General features: G+C 50.2%; 5 protein-coding genes across 5 annotated transcripts; 3 read left to right on the top strand and 2 right to left on the bottom strand.

Annotated features, from left to right (window-relative positions):
• Positions 1-542: 542 nt before the first annotated feature.
• On the top strand, positions 543-2,121 carry MRS44_005686 (uncharacterized protein; the record flags this gene model as incomplete). Its single annotated transcript, XM_065621493.1, has 4 exons — positions 543-930; positions 983-1,333; positions 1,396-1,826; positions 1,876-2,121. The coding sequence occupies 4 exons, from the start codon at positions 543-545 to the stop codon at positions 2,119-2,121; spliced, it is 1,416 nt and encodes a 471-aa protein (XP_065477565.1).
• Positions 2,122-2,209: 88 nt separating this feature from the next.
• MRS44_005685 (uncharacterized protein) lies at positions 2,210-6,300 on the bottom strand (the record flags this gene model as incomplete). Its single annotated transcript, XM_065621492.1, has 10 exons — positions 2,210-2,705; positions 2,753-3,158; positions 3,492-3,626; positions 3,681-3,867; positions 3,966-4,065; positions 5,152-5,454; positions 5,502-5,878; positions 5,927-5,994; positions 6,042-6,078; positions 6,130-6,300. 10 exons carry the CDS (start codon positions 6,298-6,300, stop codon positions 2,210-2,212), a joined length of 2,280 nt encoding a protein of 759 aa, XP_065477564.1.
• A 1,507-nt stretch (positions 6,301-7,807) lies between these two features.
• MRS44_005684 (uncharacterized protein) lies at positions 7,808-8,581 on the bottom strand (the record flags this gene model as incomplete). The annotated part of the gene is made up of 2 exons (XM_065621491.1): positions 7,808-8,260; positions 8,360-8,581. The coding sequence occupies 2 exons, from the start codon at positions 8,579-8,581 to the stop codon at positions 7,808-7,810; spliced, it is 675 nt and encodes a 224-aa protein (XP_065477563.1).
• Positions 8,582-9,333: 752 nt separating this feature from the next.
• Positions 9,334-10,599, top strand: MRS44_005683 (uncharacterized protein; the record flags this gene model as incomplete). The annotated part of the gene is made up of 1 exon (XM_065621490.1): positions 9,334-10,599. The coding sequence occupies one exon, from the start codon at positions 9,334-9,336 to the stop codon at positions 10,597-10,599; it is 1,266 nt and encodes a 421-aa protein (XP_065477562.1).
• A 920-nt stretch (positions 10,600-11,519) lies between these two features.
• On the top strand, positions 11,520-13,206 carry MRS44_005682 (uncharacterized protein; the record flags this gene model as incomplete). The annotated part of the gene is made up of 3 exons (XM_065621489.1): positions 11,520-12,289; positions 12,338-12,583; positions 12,690-13,206. The coding sequence occupies 3 exons, from the start codon at positions 11,520-11,522 to the stop codon at positions 13,204-13,206; spliced, it is 1,533 nt and encodes a 510-aa protein (XP_065477561.1).
• Between the last annotated feature and the right edge of the window lie 883 nt (positions 13,207-14,089).

Genomic DNA, 14,089 nt, shown 5'->3' with positions numbered 1-14,089 from the left:
GTGTCGGGTCTCGGGATACCTGCAGAGGCTTCTACATGTACAACGCGGGTATTGATCAAGGGCGGGCGCATGGGTTTGGATAGAAGGCACATTTGGCCTCCGAGGGAATAGGTTAGAAAAGGCTTGGAAAGGACCATATTCTATAAAAGGAACAAAGAATATCATATCTTGCAGAAGCAACTCACTGACTTCTCCTCATTCTCGGCACTTGGACCGGTGATAGCCACGGGTCTCGGTTCTTGGCTTGCCGCGACTAAACCGAAAAAAGTAGGCCGATGGAGACGACGCTGCCGTGAAACCAACTCGACGAGTGTTATCATATCTCGTGGCGGTGGTTATCTTGTCATTGGGCGTGCCGTCTCCGTTCGACTTCCATATCGAGAGTTGCACCTGATAGCTGTTCTCATGTATGACAGCGAGGACCGGGAGCCAGATAGCCGCCCGACGGCTTCGCGGGGACGATATTAAGCATCGTTGTTTCCCCTCTCAAACTCACAACTTCCGAATCTTCATTAAGAATATTCTTCAAACTAAGAAGCAAGATGTGGTCCATTAGTCGGCAGCGCGCCACCAACACCATCACGAGATGCGCGCTCCAAACCACCAAGACCACATACCCCCAGAGCCTACGGGCTTCTGTCTCCACCCTCCACGCCAAGATGAACAGCCCTCCACCACGAATTGTCAAGAGCCAGGGTGTCTGGCTCGAAACCCAAGAGGGCCATCGCATCCTAGACGGATCTTCAGGCGCGTCAGTCGTGTCCATCGGCCACAATGATCCTCGCGTCAAGAAGGCCATTGCTGCTCAGCTTGACCGAGTGGCATACTGCTACAACCCATTCTTCACTACCGAGGCTGCTGAAACCATCTCTCGGTTCCTGACAGACTCGACCAATGGCGCCATGTCCAAGGTCTTTATCGTCAGCTCAGGTGAGTATCATCTTAGTCTCCGTCTCTGAAGCTGCAAATTGACGAGATAAAGGCACTGAGGCTGTCGAGGCAGCCCTCAAAATCGCACGCCAGTATTTCACAGAGCTACCCACACCACAGCCCTCAAGGACAAAATTCATCGCACGCAAACAATCTTACCACGGCAACACTCTCGGCTCCTTAGCCGCTGGTGGCCACAAGTCCCGTCGCGGCATCTATGAGCCCATACTATCCACCAGCTTCTCACATGTGTCCCCATGTTACCCTTACCGAGAGATGAAGGAGGGAGAGACAGAGCAGGAATACGTGGCTCGGCTAGCTAAGGAGTTAGATGACGAGTTCCAGCGTGTTGGACCGGATACGGTTTGTGCCTTTATCGCCGAGACGGTGTCTGGAACAGTAAGTGAACTCTCATCACCCGACGTTCTTCACTAACAGGGCAGTCACTGGGATGCATGCCCGCAGTACCAGGCTACTTCAAGGCCATGAAGGAAGTCTGTGATCGACATGGCGCTCTTCTAATCCTCGACGAAGTAATGTCCGGTATGGGCCGAGTAGGCACACTCCACGCCTGGGAGCAGGAGGGTGTTGTTCCCGATCTCCAAACCATCGCCAAGGGCCTCGGTGCAGGCTACATGCCTGTCGGCGCTTTGCTCGTCGGAAACAAGGTTGCGGACGCTTTGGAGAAGGGTTCGGGCAGCTTCATGCACAGCCAAACTTACCAAGGTCACCCAGTCGCTTGTGCTGCTGCATATGCTGTTCAGTCTGTCGTGAAGGAGGATAATCTGCTCCAAAATTGTCAGGAAATGGGAGAGCTGTTGGGCAAGAGTCTGAAAGAAAGAATTGGCGGACACAAGAATGTTGGAGATGTTCGAGGGCGTGGCCTTTACTGGGGCGTAAGTAAGAACTATCCCGTCAATGGGTGTTTGCTAATATCGTCAACAGCTGGAATTTGTCCGTGACAAGAAGACGAAAGAGTCGTTTCCGGTGAAGGATGGGATTGCCATGAAGGTACACAAGGCTGGTCTGAGCCCCGAGTATGGAGTCTCTCTGATTCCGGCCACTGGAAACGTCGATGGTGTTCAGGGAGATATGGTGGTCATCTCACCTCCATTCACCATCACAAAGGAGGAGATCAAGCTGCTGGTCGACAAGGTAGAAAAAGTTGTCACTTCTGTGCTAGGGGCATAGTATTTCGCATTAATCTATCAAAATTAAACTCAAGAAACGACCGTCTTTGATGCAATCTGACCTTTACTGTCCTGTGTACCAGTCAAATCTACATAATCAGAGCCTGCGTCGGTCCGCCTAGCATGCTCGTCCACCGGATCGAAGACTGGGATGCCCAAATCTCCTGAACCTGATCAATAGCCCGGAGAATGTTCCAGCAACCAGTCATGTTATACAGCGATTCAAGTTTCTTAAGGAAGAAATCCCGGTGGGCTAATGTTGAGCTCTCAGCTGCGACGATAAAGTACGGCCAAGCAAGGAGATGTAGCCCGACAATGTCGATGTAAGCATCCACTTCCTCGATAGCACGCTTGAATCTTTCAATCATGGGGACTGTTTCTTCGGCTGGGGGGTTAAAGATTGCCCGCTGGACGTAGATGTCGCAGGCCCACGTCGTCAGGTCTGCCAGCTGCAAGATGAGCCCTTCGAGCTCAGGATGAAACTGGAGACACCAGGGTATAAATCCCAGACAAGCTTGCTGTTGAGCCTGGATGAATTGTGCGCCGTTGGTTTCGTTGAAGAGGGACTCGCCAAAGAGACAGACTCTATACACTCGTGAGCAACCAGGTTTTCTTTGGATGTGGAAACATACCTCAAAATTTGCATCTCAACAAATTTCCTAAGCTCCGAGGCCATGGCATCCAGACCCTGTCCGAGAGTATTGACCACGACTCGGAGAGATCCATACACGAGCTTAAAGTTGGGACTTCCACTGATCATCTCCCGAATGTGAAGCAGAAGCAACACAGTGAGCGCCGACTCGTCATCCTGAGGCGCACATCGCTGGGATCTGGTAATGAGATCCCGGACAAGGCTGCTATATGCCGTGGGATCCAAGGAGACGGTTGTGCCGTTCTGCAGAGAGAGGTGCTGCTCGACGATAACAACAATCGCTTTCCGTACAAGAGGGTCGATCTCTGCTTGTGGGAGGACGAGATCTCGATATCCGTTGAAGCCTAGGTTGATGACGGCGATGAGATTGGCGATGTGATTTGAGACTAGCCGATGAGTTAGTATTCTGCATTCTGTATGATATCGGGAGACTTGCAGTATTGGAGGGAAAACCGGGTCTTGCCATCGATGTGGTCGAGGCCCGCGTCGATTTGGAACAGAGTCTCCCTCTGAATGGCGACTTGAGTAATACTGCTCTCCTCTTGTGTTTCCTCTGTTACTGACTCGTCTTCAGCGAGTTTCTTTTCCTTCTCTTTACTATCGGCAGCAAGAATACAATGTCAGCGATTGCATCGAATAGGGATCAAAGAAGACCAACGTGGACTTGTTCTTATCTTTCGGGGAGTCAACGACAGGTACCGTTTTTCCCACAAACCTACCACGAGCGGCGATGCCATCGTTGAAACGATACCGCAGTCCCAAGCCACTGCAGGTGATTCCTTTGGATGCACACTTGCCGCATGTCGGCTCTTGGCGGTCACAGTCTATGCGTCGACGAGAACATTGGTAGCATCCTATAGCCGTGTTATCACCAGCAGTATCTTAGGGGTTTATAGAGTGTCACTTACCTCTAACTTTTGGCCTCTTTTTTACCTTGTTTGAACCCTTGGATGAGCTGGGTGTCATGTTGCGAATAGCTTCTTGGGGTTGAACCCAGCAGTTGACAAATTGCACCGGTCCGGCCGGACTAGGCTCTTCCGGTCTCGGAGTGACCAATTGAACGCGATGGAATGGCCAGGGGACGCCAGCGGGTGACTACAGCAGTTTACAGAGTCCGCAACACGCTGGCCAGTCTCTCAACCCATACTCAACGTGTATCTCGCCGTGATGCTAAGGTTGAGAACAACACGTACCGGATGAACAGCGCCCTTCGAGGTCATTCGGACATGCAAATCCTTGATAAGAAAAGCGGGGTAGGCTACTCCAAATGAAGTCATTTGACCCGATGATTGACTAGTGCACAGTATGAGCCGCCTCGGAGTAGTTGGCCGATGGCTTTCGGGGGCATCTCCGAAGGTTTATCTGTGGAGTTGGCCACTAACAATTTCGTGACGTTATAAGAAGAGATATTGCGTGTCTTTGCAGAAGACATCCCTTTCTAATGTACACGGTTTCTTATTATTGGTGGACAAGTGGGTGATGCTATTCCTGAGCTTGCGATTGATTGTAAGGTAGGTAGGTTACTCTCAATAACAACCAGTCTAAGTAGAGGTTCTAACTATAACCCCAACCAAAAATCTATATAATAAGACAAAGATTATTAGTAGTCTTATCAACCGTATAACATACAGGGAGACATTCGCAGGGGTCATTGAGACCATCAAGGTTACCGAGTGGGGGAGCTGACGCAAATGTGTGCTGCACACTCCTACCTACCCTAGATATTTACAAACCCACCCAGAAGCACGATTTGTATGTCTCATTATTACTATTTGAATGAAAATACGTGTTATGGCGGGTTTTCAACAGGTGGATATGTGAGGAAGAAAACTCTAGATACCCGATTTTCCCAAGTTGCCATCATCCAGGGGAGTAGTAGCAATATGGCTAGCTCACAGCTTGACAATCACCAAGCACGAACAGGACGACTTGCCTATAACACATGGTTTCAACGCCTATCTTGAACATGTCTTTGCATCCAAGCCGGTTTTAGGATTGCCTACCAGTAAAATCCTATATTTGTTGAAGTATTTGGCCTTAGGGTTACCTCGTTAGCTACGTATATTGTAGCCTCCCAATCAGCCCTTAGCTCGGCCTCAGCGCCGCGTATATGTCTAAATATGCAGTACGTAGGGTCTTTTCATATAGAATGATGTTAAAGTCGGTAATGAGATGCAAAAGATTCTAGTCACGATGTTCCCACCTAGCATGACTTGGGTAGGTAAGGTAAGCCGTGTGGTTCACTTTGCTCACACAATCACCCAAAGAGAATGGTTATACACGTCAACTGAAAACTTGAAACTTCAATTAACATACTAAAATGACTGCCTTGACCGTCTTGAATCTTGTGTTGCCGTAATACGCGTCTCCGTCCCATACATGTACACCCTACTCGGCTTCTTATGATCATGGGTAAACCTGTCTTGGCTCCCAATCACAGTCACACTGGACTCGGTGTCTCTTTCAGAACTGTCCTGAAGCTGAACTGTACTATCGCCATTGTTTCTGGTGGAGAAGAGAGGCTTGATCCTTACTACCAGTGGCTTAAAAGTCGGGAGACATGCGCAGGTGATGGCAGATGTCAGCTCGGCAAGAGACCACGACGCTGCCGTGACGTTCCACCACGTCATGTCAGGTGAAGGTTTCAGCCACTGCATTCTCAGAATTGAAACAGCAATGGTGCTTTAGTGGTTAGTTATAATCATCCACTGAGCAGAGACACAACTTACAACAGACCAAGTCCAAAGATACCCGACAGGATAATCTTTTGGGACAGTGGCAGCTGAAGCTTCCAAATGACGGGAAGAGGTAGGATCAGGATTGCGAAATCGCTGACAATGTTGATGACACCGTTGATATACCACAGCGTAGTCTGGTGAGGTCGGCACCAGCCTTCTACCCTGGGATCCCAGACGGCCTTGAGGGGGATGCATTGAGTGAAGGCCATGATGGTTTGGGACAGGCCCCACAAGGCGACGATGATGATGGCCCCAAGGTAGACGTTTCTCATGTTGGATACAGACATGAGACGGTAATAATGGAGCAGGAAGGTCATCTTGGCCCAGAACAAAGCCATCATGTAGAACAAGACGGAGACCCAGAAGCACTAGTGGGGTTAGTCCAATTCGTCTTGAACTCGGCGTACAGGTCTTACTCTTGCGTATAAGATCAAAGTCGCGGGTGTTAGTGTGAAGTCATGTCTGCCAAGTCCATAGTTGGTCACTATTCAGGTCAGCTATCGCAGCGAGTGGGAGATCAAGGCCACGTACTTGCGATCATTGCACTTCCAGATCCAATGATACCAACCTGAATGTGTTAGCATGCAGAAATAAGCTGGGAGTGTATGAGAGAACTTACCAGTGTGAGCACAGCAGCCAGGTCATCAAGCCCAAATCCTTTGATCAGAGAGCGGCACAAGATCCGCAGCCCTACCATTGTTGTGCTGAGACATAGCAACACCACAACCACCGCTATCATCACCGGTCCCCTATTCTGGGCGCGAATTTCTGGATCGTGTGTGTAATGCATTGCGACGATTATGGATGAGGGAGGGTCCAAAGGCCGGGGGCAAGCGACACGGTATCTATATCGACAGATCGGGGATGTGCAAAGTCAAAGCACACAAGCCTGAATCTGCGCAACTCAAAAGTGAGCAGACACTGATGCAAGCGAGGAATGACTGGGTCTGGAGGGTTCTCAACTGGAATGTATTTAGCAGTGATCTTCCTGTCCATACCCCTTTCGCGAATGCAGGAACGGGATAGACTTTGGGGTTCAAGCCACGGCGTCGTCCAGATCAGAGACATGGCGACCGGGGAACGATCAGATTGGACAGCAGAGTTGGAGATGGGCGTTCCTGGCTGGGTCCGGATCGAGCCGTGGTGGTGTGCCACACAGACTGGCGTAGTCTGGATGTCAGCGGGTACCGTTTCCTGAAGTAACGGGGATTCTATCTCTGGACAAGAATGATGCTTGTAGTTAGTGATGCGGATAATGCCGTAGCCATGTCTCGACCAGTCTAGGTCCTTGATCATAAGACAGGGACAGTCATGATATAAATGCGACTCTTGGCGATGCATTCTCACCCGAGCCAAACAAGTGTCGTCGTCTCTCAACGTTCGGACCCCTTGACCATGTCGCACAGGGCGTCTGCATTAGCGCCACACGTCATTTAACTTTTCACGCCCAAAGTTCGTGTCTATCAGGCACACACAAAATGGGTCAACCCTCAAGTGGATCACCATGCCCATATAATCTCGTTTTCGAACCACGACTCTCAACCAAATAAGCAGTTTGGCGCAGTGGCAGCGCGGTAAGTCATTACAAACTTCAAAACACCAAAATACATCAAGCTAATTCAAAGAAGCCGGGCTCATAACCCGGAGGTCGACGGATCGAAGCCGTCAACTGCTAGAGTTGATATTTTTTTGCATTTTTTGCAATTTTTGTTTTTCTTTTTGGTCCTGAGAGTGAAGAGATTGCAATTTGGAGTGTTTTTGCGCCGTGGGTTGGTGCAAGGTGCGCGGGTGAAGGTATCACGATCAGAGGCCGACGTCGGAGATGAGTCACACAGGCAGGCACCAAATGGAGATCAGCATGAGTGCCATGATTAAAAATATTTTGTCTCAGTAATTGTGCGCATTGTGGGTTTCATGTTGATTTTATTCTAGTTCTGTTCTACAGCTAGATCAGCTGTTCTACAGAGCGTAAAACCCCATCTTTCACTCAGACTGGGGTCAAGGAAAGGCACATCAGGCATCATGATCGGTCACTAGGTACGGAGCACATCTAAAGAAACACTATTCCGGATAAAATCTCGAGGTGTACAGCCGATTCACGCAAAGCACTATTGCCCGTCAGGTGCAAGACTCGGCAAGACTGCTTCACTTGCATCCCTTAAACTCGCGTGCTCCCTGGAGAATCAGCCCCCTTTGGAGATTCCGGCTTAGAGGGCTCCTCCAAACCCGCTTGATGGATGAAATCCTCAAGAGGCCTCTCATGCTTCCAAGAGGAGCCTGGCATCATCGGCCACGCATCATCCCAGATCCCCCTGTTCTGCCACGTACGCTTGACACGCCAATACGCCTTTGTGGCAATGTCTGGCGGAGGTTGGGATCGCTTCTTTTTTTATTTCTGGTCCCAAGGCTTGGTAATACTCCTGTATTCCTTCTTCTGGGGCTTCTGAGGGGTCCTTTGGGGAAATTTTGAAATCGAGAGGCGTCGCCATTGTTTCGAACAGCCTTTCGGCCTCTATAAAAACTTGGTAGACGAAGCGGTGGAACGGGCGCGAGGCTTCTCGTTCGCGCTCCTCTTGGTCATCCACCTCGGCGCCCTTGAGCTGTTGCGTCTCCGCAGGCTGTATTTCCTCTTGAGTGAGAGAAAAGGCATTGCCATCGCTCTCAGTCTTACACTTGGGCTCCACTGAATCAGGGTCCTCATGCTTCCACTGGGAGGGCCCGCTGAACTGAAACTCGTTCCTCCAGATGCCCTGAAAGATTCAGTGCCCCACGATTCTCTTGCGAGCGAGCATATGGTTTCCATCCCTCTTCCCGATGATGCCGTCGAGCCAGACCTCTGCTTCCTTTACCTCGTCGTGGAATTGCTCCTCTGGACGAGAGCGGAGGCGGTCGGCCTCCAACTTTTTTATGGTGGCCTGGCGGCGCTTCTCTGGGTGTTGCTCATGTGCCACTGAGTCGTGGGTTTCTTCGTTCCTAGAAGCAGACATGGTGAGTTTTGGCAAGATCTGTGAATCTTCTTGGGTGATTGTGGTAGTGATTGTGTCGTTGGCTGTTGAGTGAATTGAGTCCATCACGGCGGTAGCAAGGGTTCTTATAGGGAAACCACTGGCAGATGATTCTTTGGCCAAGAATTTTGAGAGCTGTGGCTCATCTGCTCTGTTTCACTTGACCTTTGTTCTTTGTCTCTAAGGTGACGACATGATGGTCAGTTGATCAAGCTATAAAAAGCAGCCCGTCTTTCATGAACAATACAAAGGTTCCAAATTCGTCACATTCATCTCAAAGAGATCAACTGTTCTTTGTGCTGACTACTTGAATGTGCATCACACTAAATAGGATTCATCATTGCTCTCCATCACAGATTACTTCACTCCCTATTCACTGCTCTCCTCATTCACCTCATGACACAACACATAAGATCCCCGCCATGAAAATCCCTCTGGTGCCCTCTCCTTTGAACGTGACCACCGAATTACGAAAGGTGAATACTATCAACGTTCCCACAGGACCTACCCATCTCGAACCTGCGTGAGCTATGTCGTCGAAAAACCAAGATGACTCAGTCTTTGCACTGATTTACACGCTCCTTCATTACCTTGAGGCACTCTGTACGCTCTTAGAAGACTCCAGTGATTACTTCGTAAATCTCTAGCTACAAGATGTGATTTCCATCTGGTTTGACTACTTAAGGCGACACCTCACTTCAAACCCAACCAACACACATCTCAACCACGCCTCACCCACTTTCACACTTGAGACGTCTTCTTCCTAAAGCTACCTCAAGTGCTCTACCAAATTATCCCCCGCCGTGCTGACCGCTTCCATGCCTCACAAACACAAACCCCGGATTCCGACATCAATCAAACCCAGGGTCAAACAGCCCAAGATCAACTACGAGATCATCCACCCGAGCATCGGATCCGGTGCATTTGGAAAGGTATACAAGGCTCGAAACTTGGACACTGGCGCCATGATGGCTGTCAAGGTCGTCAGTATTATGGACGACGGGCGCGAAATCAAGATGCTGAGGAACGAAGTCGAGATTCTTGCTCGATCCAATCATCGCCATATCGTCGAGCTCATCACATCCGAGGGCTGGAGTGGCTCTGAGATCAAGATCTTCATGAGCTTGAAGGAGGGCTCTCTGGCATCGCTGGCACTGGCAACCTCCAACGCCAAGTTGCATGACATCACCGAAATCGCCTTGCATCACATGCTCCAAGCTCTGGACTATCTCGCCTCGGGAGATATCCTGCACCGAGATGTAAAGCCAGACAACATTCTCTACTCTATGGTCGGGGGGAAACCTCGCTTTGAGCTTGGAGACTTTGGCTTGGCCATCGAAGCCCGTCAGTACGAAGACCATGCCGGAACCTTTGCCTACATGGCCCCCGATGTCCTCCTCCGTGGAGCCCCTCAGACAGCCAAATCCGACGTCTGGTCCCTCTACGCCACCATGCTCTGGGTTCTGGATGGGCGAGGTTTCCGTGAAAAGTGTCTCCGACTGGGGAACGATGGCGGGCCCGAACAGCTCTTTCGCGACATTGTGGATATGACTCGGCCTGTCCCTCAAGAGCTCAAGCACATCGAGGAGATGGCGGCATTCAATGCCAATTGCAGAGCTTCAGCGGGAGAGATGCTAGACAAGCTCTTTCGCGGGCGGGGGAACAGAAAGCCGAATGTGAACCCTCCCCCCAGGAGAGGGGTATGCGCGAGAGAGGTGCTGGACGGCGGGAGATGGAACGACCCAGGGGGAGAGATCCAGGACCACGAGCGTTCAACGTCGATGACCTTGTGCGGGCTTTTGACATCAACCTCGTCGAGCAACAACGCGGATTCGACCGAATCGAGAAGGCCATTGTCCGGATGGGCCGCGCGGCCGAACGCTTTGAAGACTCTGAAGAATGCAGATGCAGACGCTGCCGTGGGGATAGACGGCATGGAGGAGGTAGGCACCGGTGATATCCAGGGAAGTTTGACGCGGTTGGACGTGAAAGACACTAATGTTGGTGGTTGGCCGGATACCTATGGCCCAGTGTGTTGGGGTTGGTGTTCATCGATTAAGCAGGATGTGACGGCATATTGGTGACAAGTTTGGACCTAGCTAGGAGTAGTTGATTAATGAACCCACTAAGTATTTCTAATGAATAAAAAGTAGTAATATTGAATGTAGCCCATGTCACACGATGCTTACGAGATAGTGGTGATGATGTAGGTTAAGTCGGAAAGGAGTTTTCGCCAACTAGAGGGAGGCTGAAAGCATGGGACTTAAGCCTCCCGAGAGTTGTTTGTATCACTACTTCTTATGGAGGAATATGTTTCTCATAAGTAGTTTTACGGCAATATCTTACTCTTTGCTTACTTCCGGCTAGTGTTCACGTCAAGTTGATCATGGATCATTCAAATTGTCGTTCTTATGACGTCTCGGAGGGCATCGACCATAATAACAAATAATGCAGTTATAACAATATGGCTACATTAGATCCCAGTGCCTTGAAACTTCTGAATCCCTTGTACTTTCCTCACCTCGGAAGTGTGACACAGAATAGATTCGATCCAAATTTGCCTGTCCGCGAGCTTCACCGCTCAAGCCACACCAAACTCTCAACTTGTCGGTTCGGCCGAAATTCAAGAGTTGGTATTGTTTTCGTTCATGTGGCTGCAGTTGGCAAGGCCAAATCTGAAGTTAAACATTCGACGTGCATCAACTTTGTTCGACATGACAACTTGGCCTTTAAAAAGCAGTCACCCACGCCTTTTTTTCTCTTCCAACGTCCTTGGCCTATGACCGTTTCTAAATCTTTTCTTTTGTTACTTTTCCTTATCTCTTCGTTACTTAAACCACTTCTAACTCTCTCTCGTCTGTCAAACCTCTTGACATATTTCCGCTCCCTGCTTACTTTCACGTTCTGACTGAACCACCTCGCATCGTCCTTCTTCGCTACTTCTTATTGTCTCTCCTCATCTCACCTTACCTCCATCATCCCTCTATCCAATCAGCTCACAGTCATGGAGTCTTCTAACTCTAACCTACCTTCCTACGAGGAAGCCACTGCTGGCCAGGAACGCCCTCGCATCATCGCACACAACCGACATTGTCCTGAGCAATCAAACGAGGAATACCTCATGAGCAATCCTCATCTCCAATCCTCGTACCTCCCGATAAGAGAATGGACGCACACTATGACCGGCACCACCACGGCTGAAACCCCATGGTGGCTGGGCAACGACCAAAGGCAGAACGATGTCATCGCTTGGCAAGTCTTCCAAGAGACTTCAAGCACGTCCGCAGCTTCCACCGAGGAAAACATGGTTCAATGGTTGCGTCGTCTGTGTATGGAAATTGCGGTGCCTTTTGCACTTGCATCGGGCGGGATACCGATGAGACCAGGCGACATTGAGTTCACTCTCAACGCTGAGCAGAACTGGACGCACAACTGGGGATGGGAGGTTGAACTCTACGCATATGCGTACCCCGAGCACATTCGATGCTCCGATTGGTCCGTGACGATGCGTATCTACCTCCACGACCTACCACATCAGCTCCGTATGGGTGGGATTCAGTGGCGAGATGTTGTCGTGTCGGATTATGACTTCCACATGGAGCTTGACTCGTACCCAGAGCGCGGCTGGGACTGGAAGTTGACGTCGACTTGTGCAGCGACAAGTGACACGGGCCGGTCATGGAGGAATTGGGAAGCTAGGACTATGTCCTCGCGAAGGGTTCTGCCATCCACTCCCGAGTTTTGGAGTTATCTCTCGGAGGACACCATCTTTAGGTGAGTACCCATCTCATTGAGAAGGACTATCACTAACTGAAAGTGCAGTGGAACGATCAAGCAGAGAATCGGCCGTGACAGGTACAAGATGGTCATGTGGTATTCTCACTCGACAGCATATGCCAATGACCTCACGGAGCAGACTGTTGGTCCTTGGCATGATGGTCTTGCGGGGGCGTTTGCCGAGTTTATACGCCCGCTCGTTCCCCGTGGTCCATCCCGTATGCCCAGTGCGTCGGGGAAACACCCAGCAGACCCTGTTATAACAGAGTCTACTAATGTTGACGGAGCGGGGTCAAGCTCTGATCCGAGTCAACGTTGAGCAGCTGCTTCCCGAGCAAGTATTCAGCCTCTCCCAGCTAAGACCGATCAGATAACACGTCCAATGACTTCCCCACAGCCGTTTCCGCCAAGAGTCTATTGCCGTTGCAATTAGGGCGACTCCTACATCAGTGGCTGAAGTGTCATGGTGTCTCATTGGTTGGCCGCTTCGAATGCGAAATACGAGCAACGCCCAGCGTCGCAGCTCCAGGCACCCATATTCCCCGAACGATCGCGAAATACGGCACCGGATTTCCCTCTTCAACTTTCGGTATTTAATAATCAAGTCCCGGTCGATTATCCAATATGGCAGTTCATCAACCCAGCACAAGTTCACCATGGCGACCACCACCACCACCCAGTCGAGATTCCACACCATGTTTCACGATGACCCGTCCTACCAGGATAACAAGCTCGATCTCTTTGCACCAAGTCAATCGCAAGACAGTGGGTTAACAGCATTCGAGGGCATCTCACCCTCCAACATCGTCCCTTTGAGAAAGCTTAAGCAATGGCCCCGAGCCGTCCTTTGTCCAGCCTGTCGGGAACTCTCCATTACTCGAGTTGAACGCAAGGTCTGCAGCGGCACACAGTAAATGAACCCCATTTTCTCTCCTTAAATATTTACTGACTTTTATCAAGTGTGATGGCTGCTTTTATGTTTATGTGCACTGTTGTTGGGGGTCCTGTTGTCTACATGTCCAAGGCGTTCAAGAATGTCGAGCACTACTGCTGTCGATGCAACCGGAGGCTAGCGACTTTTCATTTCAACACGGGGACTGAGATTCATGTGTATTGAAAAAAACATCCGTCTGGCAGATAAACAACCACCACGGCACTAGGGTTTTTCATTCCTATTCATAGTGCCACTGGTGTATAGCCGAGCCCCCTTGATCGAGCCCACTCCTCCACGGCTCTTCGAGCTTCACATGCCCGTTGATTTATGATAAGTTTTTAGTATAGCTAGGACCACAGGAATAAAGAATCTTGTATGCGAGACAGAATGGATGGGCACCTTCAAGCGCCACATGCGAGCAAAAAGATCAGCTGAGTCCTAGAATAGGTCCATGTTATGCAGGGAAGAATCGACCTTTGAGCTCTTGGAACCTCCTTTTCAACTCTCCTCAGAATTTCGGTCCACCGCCTTTGTCTCTTTCCCTCCTCCTCCCGTCAGTGGGCTGCTACTCGGGCTGGACCGTTACATCGAGGCGCTCAGCAGCATTGCAGCTAAGAGACAAAGGGCCAAGTTTTGCTAGCCGAACCGTTTTAATTCGGGGGTTCTTTGTTTCTAGAGTGGCATCGATCAACTCTTGCGGATTAGTGCCAGCTGGCTGGCAAAGACTCGAGGGTCCAAGCATGAACTCTTTGTTCATGGTGAATTAAGCAGTGCCACCAGTCGCTATTGGCAGGCGAAGCGAGGTCTAGAACGAGTATTTCATGAGATGGCCTAATTTTGCAGCCCTTTGTGCAGGTCATGGC

Source organism: Fusarium solani, assembly GCF_023522795.1.
Source record: "Fusarium solani strain SB1 chromosome Unknown bctg00000003_1, whole genome shotgun sequence".
NCBI classification, from domain to species: Eukaryota; Fungi; Ascomycota; class Sordariomycetes; order Hypocreales; family Nectriaceae; genus Fusarium; species Fusarium solani.
The sequence above is the reverse complement of the archived record's forward strand: the minus strand, read 5'-3'. Positions and strand labels throughout refer to the sequence as shown.